This window comes from Rhinolophus sinicus, chromosome 13, assembly GCF_057876585.1.
Source record: "Rhinolophus sinicus isolate RSI-liver-muscle chromosome 13, RSI-T2T, whole genome shotgun sequence".
Classification (NCBI taxonomy): Eukaryota; Metazoa; Chordata; class Mammalia; order Chiroptera; family Rhinolophidae; genus Rhinolophus; species Rhinolophus sinicus.
In genome coordinates this window covers 18700826-18713848 of record NC_142513.1, presented here as the reverse complement: position 1 = coordinate 18713848, position 13023 = coordinate 18700826, and the positions used below count along the sequence as shown (strand labels likewise).

General features: G+C 44.8%; 1 protein-coding gene across 1 annotated transcript in view; it reads right to left on the bottom strand.

Annotated features, from left to right (window-relative positions):
* Positions 1 to 3106, bottom strand: part of SAMHD1 (SAM and HD domain containing deoxynucleoside triphosphate triphosphohydrolase 1) — a 46828-nt gene extending 43722 nt beyond the window's left edge. The window contains exon 1 of the mRNA XM_019750226.3: positions 2760 to 3106. Within this exon, the coding sequence (XP_019605785.2) occupies positions 2760 to 2970 (211 nt within the window). The 5' untranslated portion in view covers positions 2971 to 3106. The remainder of the gene's footprint in view (positions 1 to 2759) is intronic.
* Positions 3107 to 13023: the final 9917 nt, after the last annotated feature.

The following is a 13023-nucleotide window of genomic DNA, read 5'->3' as shown; positions in this document are numbered from 1 at the left end:
CTAGTTGTGGAGGGCGCAGCTCAGCTCCAAGTCCAGTCGCTGTTTTCCATCTTTAGTTGCAGGGGGCGCAGCCCACCATCCATGCGGGAACCCACAACCTTGTTGAGAGATTGCATTCTAACCAACTGAGCCATCCGGCCGCCCCAACCTACATCATTTTTAATGGCTGTCTTGTGTTCTACAATATAGATGTACCATAATATATTTAATCATTTTCTTCTGAGCTTTATGTTCTTCACCTCTAGAATGAGTATTACTGAACCTATGTCATAGAGCTATAGAGTTGTTGTAAAGATTTTATAAAATATGTGAAATGCATAAAATAGTACTTCACACACAGTAAACACTCAATAAATGTTAGCCATCATTATTATTTACCACTATTCCTGATGGATACTTAGATCATTTCTACTTTTTTTGCTATTTATAACCAATGGTTAAAAGAATAATCTTGAGTACGTTTCTTTGGACACCTGTAAAATTATATCCGCAAATTTTTATAAGTGAAATTTCCTATAAGTAAAAAGGCATTGCCAAACTCTCCATGGTTGAGCCAATGACATTTGCATCAACTTTACTGAGTTACCCATTTCTCCTATTATCAATCATTAAATATTTTCCAATCTAAATTTAAAAATCAGTATTTTTAAAAAATTACTCTTGAGACTGAATGTCTTTTTCTGTATTTAACACTGGCTGATTGTCAATTGTTTGCTCCTGTGTTTTGCTCATTTTTCTGTTTTTGTTTTTGTTTTCCTCTTGCTCTGAGTTGATTTTATAACTTTGGTTATGCTCTCCAATATTTTTTTTTAATTGGTTTGTTTGTTCTCCTATTGTTGAGGGGAATCCAATGGTTTTTGATGAGAACACTTGTTAAGGTATGAATTCTGGCATGAATTGTGGAGTCCACAGACCTAACCTTAAAATCCAGCTCAGATTTTTTTCTAGCTGTGTGATCTCTGGCAAGTTGCTTAACATCTTTGGATCTCAATCACATCATCTGTAAAAAAATATGGATTATGGTCTCTAAATTTCAGGGTTCCTGTGAGATTGTATTCCATGAGGAAAGGGACTCAGCACCTTGTGCTTAGTTTTGTCAAATAAAAACAAATCTGGGCTTAGATGGGGGAGACTTTAATTAGAAATGCTGTAATAGGGAGAGTACTCCAATCTCAGACATCCACAAACGGCTCTAAATCAAACAGAAAAAGGTGTTGTTTTTTGTACAAAGGGAAAGCAATCTCAAAAGGGTCTGACAGGACAGTGTCCTGCTGTGGTCTGCTGATTCCCAGGAGAAAATGATCAGGGGGCATGTTCCACTTTTTTATTTAGTATTTGCTCAGTTTTCGAGGCAAGCAAGAGTTGAAGGGCCTACAGGAGAGAGAGAAGCCTGACTAAAGTGTGGTCAAGACAAAGCAGGCAGTCAGAAATGAGCAACTGGTCAGTTTTTACCAACGACAAGCATGCAGTGTCTTCTATTAACATCAGACTGTGGGCTCAAGAGAACAGATCATTCTGAAGGCTGATGAGTTAACACCTGCAGAACACTACTGAAACAGAGAGCCCACAGAGCCAATCACCTTTAGGAGACAGAACAAATAAAACTACTTCATCCCCACCTGTGGCTCTTCAAAAAAAATTTCCATCCCAGCCGTGGAGGAAAATAAAAGGGGGAAAGGGAAAAAAGAAAAGTACAATTTCTATACCCATCAAGTTATCTTGAAGTCTTGAACCACTCAAGTTCCTCACACCTGACCCCCCCATCCTAGGCAAACAGGGCTCCCCTCAACAACTGCACAAGTTTACAGAATATGCAAATCACACCAATCTTCCTATTGAACACCTCGGACGACAAGGCAGGGTACGTTTCACACCCATTATGGGAATCTGAGTAGAGTTCAAGTGACCAGCAAAGTCACTTGAAACTCACAACCTGCACACTTCCCCATATGAGGGGGCCAAGCTATGGGCTGCTGGGAATTCAGTGGTCAACTGAACAACCCCCGTGTCCAGATTTAGAAAAAGACAGTGTTTTTGGACAAGAAAACATGGTGGCTATCAAGCTCTCCTGGTCCAGTGAAGAAACATGGATTGAGCCCTAACGTGGGATGCCATGGTTGGCCAAGAAGATTTAGGAGGAAACCAACATGTTTCTTCTTCTCTTTTAGGAAATCCCCAAGTTTCGGGAAAAGGAGGGCAGGTTTGTGGAGGAAACAGAAACTTTTCAGCATCAAAACATCCTTGAACATGGCAAGTGTTCAAGGAGCTGCTGTAGCACAGGCGAGGCTGCATGACAGCAACCCTCCCCCCAAAATCTGGGGAAAACGTTCTTCTACCTAAAAGAGGGCCCCGAGTCTCGCCTGTCCAGCGCTGGGGTGGCAAGTTCCTGAAGAAACCCACCAGATTGCCCCACGCGGGTTCACACTCCCCGAAGCCCAAGCCCAGCGGCCCCCCCGCCATAGATCCACCTCCTCTGGTGTCTCTCGGGTCAGGTCTCCCTTTCCCACCTCAGGCCCCCGTCTCAGGAGGGCTCTTTGCCTCAGGTCATCCCGCCTGGTGCACCCCTCTTCCGCCCCCCGCCCCCCCACACACCTCAGGTCCACCCCTTCTGGTGCCTCCCGCGTCAGGTCTGTCTCGCTTCTCCGTTTTGGGTCCTCTTTGAGGGCCTCTGCTCACTGCCCCAGCGCGCCCTCCCTCAGGCCTGCTGTCCGCGCCTCGGGTCGCAGCCCCTCAGCCCCTCAGCCCTCCAGCCCTGCTACCTCGGATGCGGTCCAGCAGTCCCGGGTCTTTGAAGCCATTGCGCTTTAGAAAGTCGCACACCTGCTCCGAGTCCCAGGTCCTGTGGTCGGAGTGGAGTTCGGGGGCCGGGGACACCTCTCCCGCAACAGCGGAAGGGGTGTTCGGCTGGGTTCCTGGGCTGCCATCACGTCGGGGCCGTTTGGGGGTTCGCTCGGAGTCGGCTCTCTGCATGGCTACACCCAGCGCCCGGCACAGCACAACTCAAGAACCGCGGTGCTTGGATCGCGCGCAGGCGCACTGACAGCCCGACACTGGCGGCGAGTCCGCTCAGCGTTACCAGCCTACTGGCCTCCCGCGCAGGCGCACAGACCGCTCAGACCTTGGGGCCAGACTATTTAGCCACTAAAGGCACCTGGCCCCTGCGCAGGCGCAATGACAGTCCAATGGTCCTAAATCTGGCCCCGGCGTTTACCCGACACTGATCAGCGAGCAGCAGAACAAAGGGTGGTGCTAATAAGGGCGAGAGCGAGGAAAGAGTGTTCTCAGAACCCGTGGACGTCCATCCACCACCGGGAGCAGGGGCTCTTATGGTAAAGTAAGGGTACCTTCCTCCCAAACGAGTACCCCAGATTTACTTGTGTTTCATATGCCCCAAACTTAAACCTAAAAGGCCATCAGGCTGCCAGCATCTCCCCAAGTAAGAGAAAAATGGTCAAGAAGCTGAAATGGAAGAACTTGGAATGATTTCAAATCTGATGTGAAGGTGTCTTCTTGCATTTTACAAGTTCTACGGTATTGCTGGGCAATGAGAGGGCCCCAGGGATGCCTATCTGTGTATTCTTAGCCTATCTTCAGGTTTCCATATAGGAGCTGACTTCAAGCTTCTCTCCAAAAGAATCCTCAACCCCCTCTCCATCCCAACCCCCTGCCCAGAGGAAAGGAACACTACCTGGTGGTAACAGCCTGTGAAAATGGCAGGCATCTCCCCCTCACTTTAACCGCTCTGGGGCAGTATCCAAACTTCCCTATAAATCCCGGTCCATGCAATTAACTGGTAAAAGTACTACCACTACTAAAGCCAATACACCTTCCTAGCAACCCAGCCATAGACCCATCTAGGGCATAAAGGATGAATGAGGCAGATAATTATCAAGCAGTATGAACAAGTAGGCCAGTGGTAAGCAAAATGTTCTCAGCAAACACTTAGAGCTTTGCTGTGTGCCAGGCAATGATCTAAGGGATTTACAAATATTTATTCATTTAAGTATCACGACATTAGGATGTAAGAACTGAGGTACAGAAAAATAAGTAACTTGCCTAAAGTCACTCATGAAGGAAGTCATGAAACCTGGATTCAAACCCAGGCAATCTAGCCTGGTTCCAAAATCCATGTTCTTGCCATCAATTGCTTGTTAATGGCAGTTTCAACATAAAAGTATTTTATATTAATTAACCCAAATTTTTAAATTGCTTCTTTGTCCCATAGACCCATGGGGGAAAGTATAGAGAGGTGTGCTTGCCCTCTATCTGCACAGAAGGGCCAGGCCTACAAAAACACACCCTTAAGCCCCAGAATAATTCGAGGAAAGACAAGATAATTATCAAGATTTGTGAAACCAAAACAAGAGACCATAAATAGCATATGCATGAAAGACTTATATTTGAACTTGCAAATGGCTGGTTTGAAAACTTGTGTTCATAAGACCCGTAGGAAAGCCTGCCCTGACAGCAAGGTTTCCTGGGCAGTAGGTAATAGAAGTAGGGTTTTATGTTTAATCAACTGGGTTTACTCAAAAGCAATTGCTTTTGAGAACTTTACTTTTCTATTTGTTTTTGTTTGTTAAAGATCATAATTTAATGCCATATTTATTATTTTCCCTCTAATCCCCTACTTTCTAGGGGCCATAGATTTGTACAACGTGGTTGATTACTTGCTCAAGGTCACACGGCTGGTAAGTGACAGAATTAAGAGTCAAAGCTGACTCTACAACTTGAACACTTTCCAGTTTTCCACTTCATTTAATTCCACATACAGTCCTGGTGATCCTAATCCATCCAGTCACTCCCCAACCTGGGAACAAATACCTACTAGATACAGGCCCTGTTCTCTGGTCCTACTGATAGAAATGAATGCTTAAGCTCTCCTCTGACCTCACCATGTTAGGACTAGAAGACTGTGAATTCAATTCATTTAAGGCCCGTTGCTTAATAACCTTGAACACTCCCAGCGATTCTTCTCTGCCCTTCCCCAACTACCTTCCACCACCCAGATGAGGTAGACAATTTTATTTCTGGCAGCATTAATTTTGTGGTTTCACATCTTTCCACAGCTTCCTCTTCAATCAGTGCTGTTGGTTCTCAATGCCAGCTATCACCATTCCCTGGTCCTTCGTTTACTTCTTCTTCATCCTTTACTGAACCTAACCTCCTCAAGACATGCTTTTTTCCCATCTTCCCAAATTCCAAAGCCAAACCAAAATTCTTAAAAAAAAGAATTTGATTTTTTTTTTTTTAAGAATTCATTTTCTTGTCTCCTACAAATAATGCTCAAGAAAGAAATGTGTGTATCTGCACATGTAGGTCCAAAGATCACCTCCTGGTATGTGCCTCATAAGTCTTTTTCTTTTTTTCTTTTTCCTCATAAGTCTTTTTCTGTTCATAGGTATAGAAACTTATCTCCAGGTCTGGCAAGTCTTTGAAAAAAGGAGACCTTGCAAAATGACAATAGCTACCATATTTGAGAACCTACTATGAGTCAGATATTCTACTTGTGCCTTATTTTATATCCATAATTTCTAATCCTTTTAACAACCTCCTTAGATGGGTATTATACTAGTTGGGCTTATTTGGTCATTAATACATTCATTCATTCAATAAATATTAATATTTACTGGGTGCTTACTAATTTGCCTGGCACATCAATGAGCAAAAGAAACACAAATCCCTTCCCTAGTGAAACTTATATCCTAGTGAGGGGAGACTGGCAGTGAATAATAATATAATTAACAATAATAAACATGTTAGAAGTTGGTGCTATGGACAACATTTTTTTAAAAAAGAGGAGTAGAGGGGAAAAGGGTCACAATTTCAGATAGGGTGGTCATAATAGGCCTTTTATGAAAGTAACATTTAAGCAGAAACTTGAAGGAAATGAAGGAGTCAGCAGTATCTGGAGGAAAACCACTCCAAAGAGAACAAACAGCAAAGGCTTCGAAAGTTTACAGTTTACAATGCAAGGGCTCTGAAGCAAGAGCACGCCCAGAGTTGAGAAACAGCAAGGAGGCCTGGGTGGATGGGCAAAATGAGTAAAGGAGAAAGCGCAAAGAGACGAGGTAAACGAGAGTACAAACCATGTAGGAATATGAGGGCTACAAGCTGCAAGCAGCTCCACGGCTCCACATCTCGAGCTGAAGGAAAGACTCTGCTCCTCCAGTTCCAACAGAAAATTGTAAGGGGATGACTTCAACGAGCTTGGATTGTATTCAATCCATCAGATCACATGTGACTCTTTGGGTGAGAGGGCAAGGTCTTGTTATCAGGAAGAAGAAAATTAGTTTTTAAGCCAGTGTGAGTTGGATTGTCCCTGGTGTATGTGTTTTGAATTTTCTCTCATTTCTAGCTGAAAATATCGCTGGTACACTTCAGAACTTCAACATCTGACAGGGCTCTCTTCAGATATCCAGTGTTACCTGACTGATTTTTTTCTTGTAGTTATGCTTATATCCAGTCCAATCTAGTCTGATTCCTCATCACTCATGCCCTACTGTCCCTAGTGAATACCAACGTCAGCCAAGTTCACAAAGATTCTTTTCTCTGAGAAATCCTTTGCCACTTACTGAGCGGACCCCAGTGTTATGGACTGACTGAATTGTGTCCCCCACCCTCACCAAATTATATGTTGGAGCCCTAGCCACCAGTATGATGGTATTTGGAGACAGGGTCTTTAAAGAGATAATCAAGGTAAAATGAGTTCATATGAGTAGGGCTGTAATCCGTAAGTAGGACTGGTATCCTTATGAGAAGACACACCAGAGATCTCTTCTTTTCCCTGTGCACACATAGAGGAAAGGGCATGTGAGGACACAGCAAGAAGGTGGCCGTCTGGAAGTCGGGAAGAGAGGTCTTACCATAAACCAACTGTGCTGGCACCTTGATCTTGGATGTCCAGCACCAGACTGTGAGAAAATAAATTTCTGTTGTTTAAGCCACCCAGCCTGTGGTACTGAAGCAGGGGTCTGGTTGGGACTTCGTAATAGAGGTCTCCCTGTGTCCCTGCCTCACCTTTCCTTAACCTATAGTTGAACAATAAATCTTCCCCTGTGGCTTGAGCTCAGAATGCCCCGGAATGCTCCACCCCTGTCCTGGTCCCTTGCCTTGGAAGATTCCCCTTATGATTAATGCCTGTATGCTTGCTGACCACAAACTCTATAGCCCAGCATTCTTCCCAGGCTACTCCCCTCACCGTCACTGGCTTTCTGAGGCCACCAAAGAGTTATGACAACAGAGCGAAGCACCATGAAGAAGAACAATCCCCCAGGACCGTCGTCGTGCAGTCTCTGGAAGAAGGCCCTGATTTTCCTTCAAATACCCTCAGCTGGTCTGAGACTGTGAAGGTGAAGCAGGGCCCCGCTGCCCCCCCCCCCGCCCCGCCCCACTCAGCATGCCTCCGGGATGCCCTGCCCCCCATCTGGGCTGGTTTCACTATTTGGCCCATAGTGAAACAGTAAATCACACCCCTATGGCTTCAGCTCAGAATGTCCCCGGGGTGTCCTGCCCTGTTTTGGCTCCTGGCCCCAGAGAATCAGCTTGTAGGTGCTTGCTAATTACAAACTCTATCGCTCAGCATTTTTCCATGTTACTCCCCCACCATTCCCGGATGCTGGCACCACAAGAGATATGATGACAAGAGGGGGCATCATGAAAGGAAAACAGACTTCTGAGATGTCATACAGCCTCTGGGAGAGTGACCAGATTTTCCCTTAAATACCCCAAGCTGGTCTGTGAATGTAAGGCAGTTTTTGGAGATGTTTACCCGCTGCCTTCTCAAACCAGTGGTTATCTGATAAACACTCTATGACCCAACTCCTGTGTGGGTCTGTGGGGACAGAGCCAGGAGAGCAGTTTCCAGACTCTCGACTTCACGTGGAAAGGTGCTGGCTTGGGTGGTAGATGGCCATCCGCTGTGACTAGTTGGCCATCAGTTGTTACCAGTTAGCCATTAGCCACTGATGTAACTGCCGTGGCTGAGCTAGCAAGCGTGGATTGCAGTTAGCAGGTGGGTTGGTTGGCAGAGAAGCGGAGGTCAGATTGCGGATCCTGTGGCTCCTGCTTCTTGTGTCTCCAACCCAGCCGCCAGCAGGACTATAGTGGTATGACTCCCCTATCTATGGCTCTGTTGGTGTTCCTTTTTGGCCTTACAGTATCCTGCATTCTTATGTGGGGAGCAGGAGCTGAGACCCCGCATGGCACCCTCCATGACAGGGTCTATTGGCTGAGTAGGGCAGGCAGCATGAGCCCCAGACTCCCTTGGCTTCCGGTTACGAAGGCAGTTTTGAAGGTGTTAACCTGCTGCCTTCTTGATCACCGGTGCTCTGACAAACACTTATCCTATAGCCCAACTGTTATGCCAGTCTATTTGCTGAGGGGCGCAGGCAGCATGAGCCCCGGACTTGGTGCCCTCCACTTTCAGTATTTTGTTATGGCAGCCCTAGCAGACTAATACACACGGCCAACACATCTGTACTATGTGACATCCACTCCTGTGTTGATGGCCTAAGGTTGGACATTTTGACGTAGTTTCCCAATCTTCATGCCCCAGGCTTTTGATGGCCATGGAGTTACTTGGTGATTACCAAGAACCCCTGTGCTATTAGATATCATGCAAAATAAAGCCTCACACATACTTGTCTAAGTGTGCTATCACGATGGACAAAATACATGTTAATTTAAGTGTAACAGGGATGGAGGAATATTTTCCTGTGAGTCCCCAGATGATGTAGATGATGTTGGATCTGCCGGCAGTTTCTGGGTGTAGGCTGGAATTGTGTCTCATGAGACCGAAGAATGGAAACACGGACCCAGGAGAGGCGAAGAGTTTTAAAAAGAGGATAGAGTATTGAAAGCAAAGAGTCAGAGCTTCAGAGCGGGAGGGTGTCCCGAATGGGAGTGGCCCCATGACTGAGGCAAAAGCTCTTACTTTTTTAGCTCTTACCTTCCCTTGCCTGCTTGGGGAAGGGGAGCTGTTTGAAGAAGGGAACTGGCGCCTTCTAATGAGATTCGTCTAACAGGTTTGTTCTGCTTGCCCATCCTAAAGGAATTAGCAAAGTAACCCACTCTTATCTATCAGATGTTGGTCAGACCAAAAGGAATTTTATGATTAACCTCAAGGCCTTGTTACATTATGTCCTGGAGGGAAGGAGTGATTTCAAAACCTGGAGTTTTAGGATATGGCTGTCTTTGTTTATTCCACCAGGGACCTCCCTGTCTACCTAGGGACTTGCTAGCTAACCTGTATCAACAGGAGCCTTCCATCATTTTTTTTTTTTTTTCACATTCCTTCCTCAAAGTTAAATATCTTATTTACATAGCGAGACTTCTTATTTAAAAACTTGACCCTCACCTCACAGAGAAGGTCTGAAGGCCATCCGATGCTTGAAACTTGTTAATCACTGTGATTAACAAGGAAAATAGTTTCAGAACTTCTATAAAGTTGGAGCTTAAAGCCCCGTAACCTGGGTGGGACTGAAGGATTTGCCTTTGGAGTTGTATTTGCATAACTGAAAACCTCACTTATCCCTATGAAAGAGATGTGTTATTTACATTTGAGGTGGCTGCAGGGAAGTGAACTTCACCAATCCAGTGTCTTCTGAGTATTGTAGGAAACTCGCCTAGATTCTGAGGAGAGCAGTGTTCCTTGGGGATAAGACCCTTTCTTTGGGGAAATAGTTAAGGTGGCACCGAATCCTCAGAACACTGGTAGAAGCTGGTGCTAAGCCTTCAAAAGGGGCAAGTTTATGGAAGGTACAGCCAAGGTGAAGGATGTGAGAGGTTCCCAGGAGGCAACTAGAGAGAGGTGTTAACCTAAATTGTCAGGAGGCAAAAATCACGCAAAGAAAAGTGTTTATGTGTTGTTAAAAGGAACAGCCATCAGAGCACATAATCCAAACAATGTCCTTTGTGGGAACAAAAGCCAGACGTTTTTAAAGACAAAAAGGGGAAGTTTGCATGAGTCATTCACAAAGGGTTTCAATTGGTGCTGGCTCTAAACAGAAATGGTTGTTGGGGCTATCTCTAAGTAAAAGTCTGTCTTTGTGACAGGTGGCAGATGTTCTTGTTCTGGAATATTTATGCTTTTGCCCAGGGTCAAAGGTTATGTTTCTTCTGGTGAGGATGTGCATAAGTGCCATGTCTTTAATGGCCTCCCAGCCCCGTTTTAAAGCCCCTTAAGTGACTCCATTTTATTTCACATTTTGTTACCGTGCTAAAAGTCCGGCTGCTTGCTGCACAAAAGCCAAAAATCGAGAGACAAGGCTGGTGGAAAGAAAAGGCAGGTTTATTCAACATGCCGGTATTCTGGGAGGAAGGCAGACTCCTCTCCAAAGGCCATTCTCCCTCCTTCCCCCCAGCATGGCCAAAAAGTTTTATAGGCACCTAAGAGGCAGAACAAAGAAAAAGGGTGGGTGGGTGGGGTCTTGGCCTAAAGTAAATAGAATCATTGAAACTGGTATGCATAGGAAATGTACAGTAAACAGAGTCATTAAGGTTTGGCTGGAAGAGAGGGGAGCAAAGGAAAAAATCTTTCAAAAAGTCCCAAGCTAAACTACACTGTTAAATCGAATTATACTAGAGCTTTAAATCTCAAAATAGAAGATACAGTGTTACCCTTACAATTTCACAGAGGGTTTGGAAGAGGAGGATTGAATAAAGGGCGAAAGAAGATTGTCATTGGAACACGGAAATCTTTCAACAAGCTGAGTTTCTGTGTGTGATGGGAGGTGGCGTGGGAAGATCGGCTCCAAAGTAGAAACGATAAATGAGAATGTTCCCCAAGGCAAAGGGACAGAGAAGCTTGAGGAAGTAGACAGCCATGGACTTACCAGAATAAGCCTGGGATATTTATGTACATCTGAATCACACCAAGACTGTTATCAAAAGACGCGGTAGAGGGGGCAGCCGGATAGCTCAATTGGTTAGAATGCGAGCTCTCCACAAGGTTGCCAGTTCAATTCCCTCTTGGGATGGTGGGCTGCGCCCCCTGCAACTAAAGATTGAAAATGGCGACTGGACTTGGAGCTGAGCTGTGCCCTCCACAACTGGATTGAAGGACGACCCGGAGCTAATGGGCCTTGGAGAAACACTGTTCCCCAATATTCTCCAATAGAATTAAAAAAAAAAAAAGACATGGTTACAGATTAAAGATTGGGCTGCCATCATCTATGGATGAATGGGATGTGTGTGTGTATACATATCTATATCTATATCTATATCTATATCTATATCTATGTATTTATATATAAAACTGAAGGATGGTCCCTTCTCGTGCGATGTCCAGGTTCTTGGTGTCTCGAGCAAAGACGAACGAAACACGGAAATAAAGTGGTGAAAAATAAAGTGGTGAAAAAGTAGTTTATTAGAAGAGATAGTACACTCCAAAGGGATTGGAGCAGTCCCTGAGCAAAGGCAAAGCTAAGAGGCGCTGACTGGCGAGGACTTGGAGTTTTTATCCCTTTTTGCTCTAGAATGGGCTGTTCCTTTCCAGGTATGAGACCACTTGATCGACACCTGTGATTGACAAGAGGCTATTACCTCATCTTTTTAGACTGCGCATGTTCTTTCCCAGAAATGTCTGTTATAAAGATATTAATGAAATTCCGATCATATGTATGATATTATAAAGATAGTATAATGAGGCCCATTATATGCAAGAAGTGAAATGAAGGTCGTTGTGGCTTTCACTGCGCAGGTGTGAGTGACTGGTCTAATCTAGTTGGGTATTTTGTACCCATTTGTTTCCTAGTAGGGGTAGATAATAACAGTGAAAAGGGGAAGTTTTGGGTGGAGAGGGGAGGTCTTTTGGGCGGTCACATTCTGTGGGTTGTGTGGGTGGACGTGCAAGAATGCAGAGACCCGATCCCTATCTAACTGCCTGTCTTGTTTTCCCCTTAAGAGACATGATCCCCATCAAATTTCTATGGGAAGTTGAGGGACAGGGGGTCTTTTCTTCTGTATCTGCAACCAGCTGGGCAGGGGGGTAGAGCTGTCCCTAACTATTGGGGGACTCACAGAACTCTCACTCTCTCTGATCTCAGATGAAAGGGCCTCAAGATCCACCTGGAAGATCGAGATCTACTTGAAAGGCCGTGTTGGCTTCTTTGGTTGGGACTGGTAATCTTGCTGGGGTATCATCTGTACTTCCAAGGCCCCTAAATGAGGAAAAATAGAGTTTGGTTAAACAGAGTTAAAAGTGTTGGCCTAAGATGCAGGACCCAAAGCCATCGACGCAAGGTGGCTGTGTGATAGAAATTCTGTTTAGCTTCGTGGAGCCTGTGGTCTTTTCCTTTGGTTAATCTGGTCATTCAGGTGGCGGTATTCACCCAGGAGCTGGTCCTGGAATGGCCTGGATCAGGGGGCAGAAGACTTCCTGTGATTCAGGCTAGGAACAATCTTCTGTTTAAGATGAAAAAGCTGATTTGGAAAGTGATTAAGATCAGGAACTAGTGAGCTAAGAAACCTAGGGAAAGGAAACTTAAGGAAAGGGAAACTTAAAAGTTTTTCGGGGGTGAGGAGGGCTTACTCACTTGTCTGGTATCACACAAACACACATCCACAATGGAGTATTTATTAGTCAGACTTAAGGAAATTCTGACATGTTACAACGTGAATGAAACTTGTTATTATGCTAAGTGATATCAGTCAGTCACAAAAGGAGAAATACTGTATGATTCCACTTATGTGAGTATCAAGTGTAGTCAAACTCATATATAGATAAAGTAGACTGGTGGTTGCCAGGGGCTGGAGGAAGGGGGAAAAAGAGAACTGGTCTTTAATGGGTACAAAGGTTCAGTTCTGCAAGCGGAAAACATTCTGGAGATCGGTTACACAGCAATATGAATAGAGTTAATGCCACTGAACTATATACTTAAAAATGGTTAAATGGTAAATTTTATGTTATATGTATGTTATCACACAAAAACCCCAACTTCATTTAATTAAAGAAAAAAATTGGGCTGTGGAATGTGAGACCTTGGGCAAGTCACTTAAAATCTCTAGCTTTAATTTCCTCTT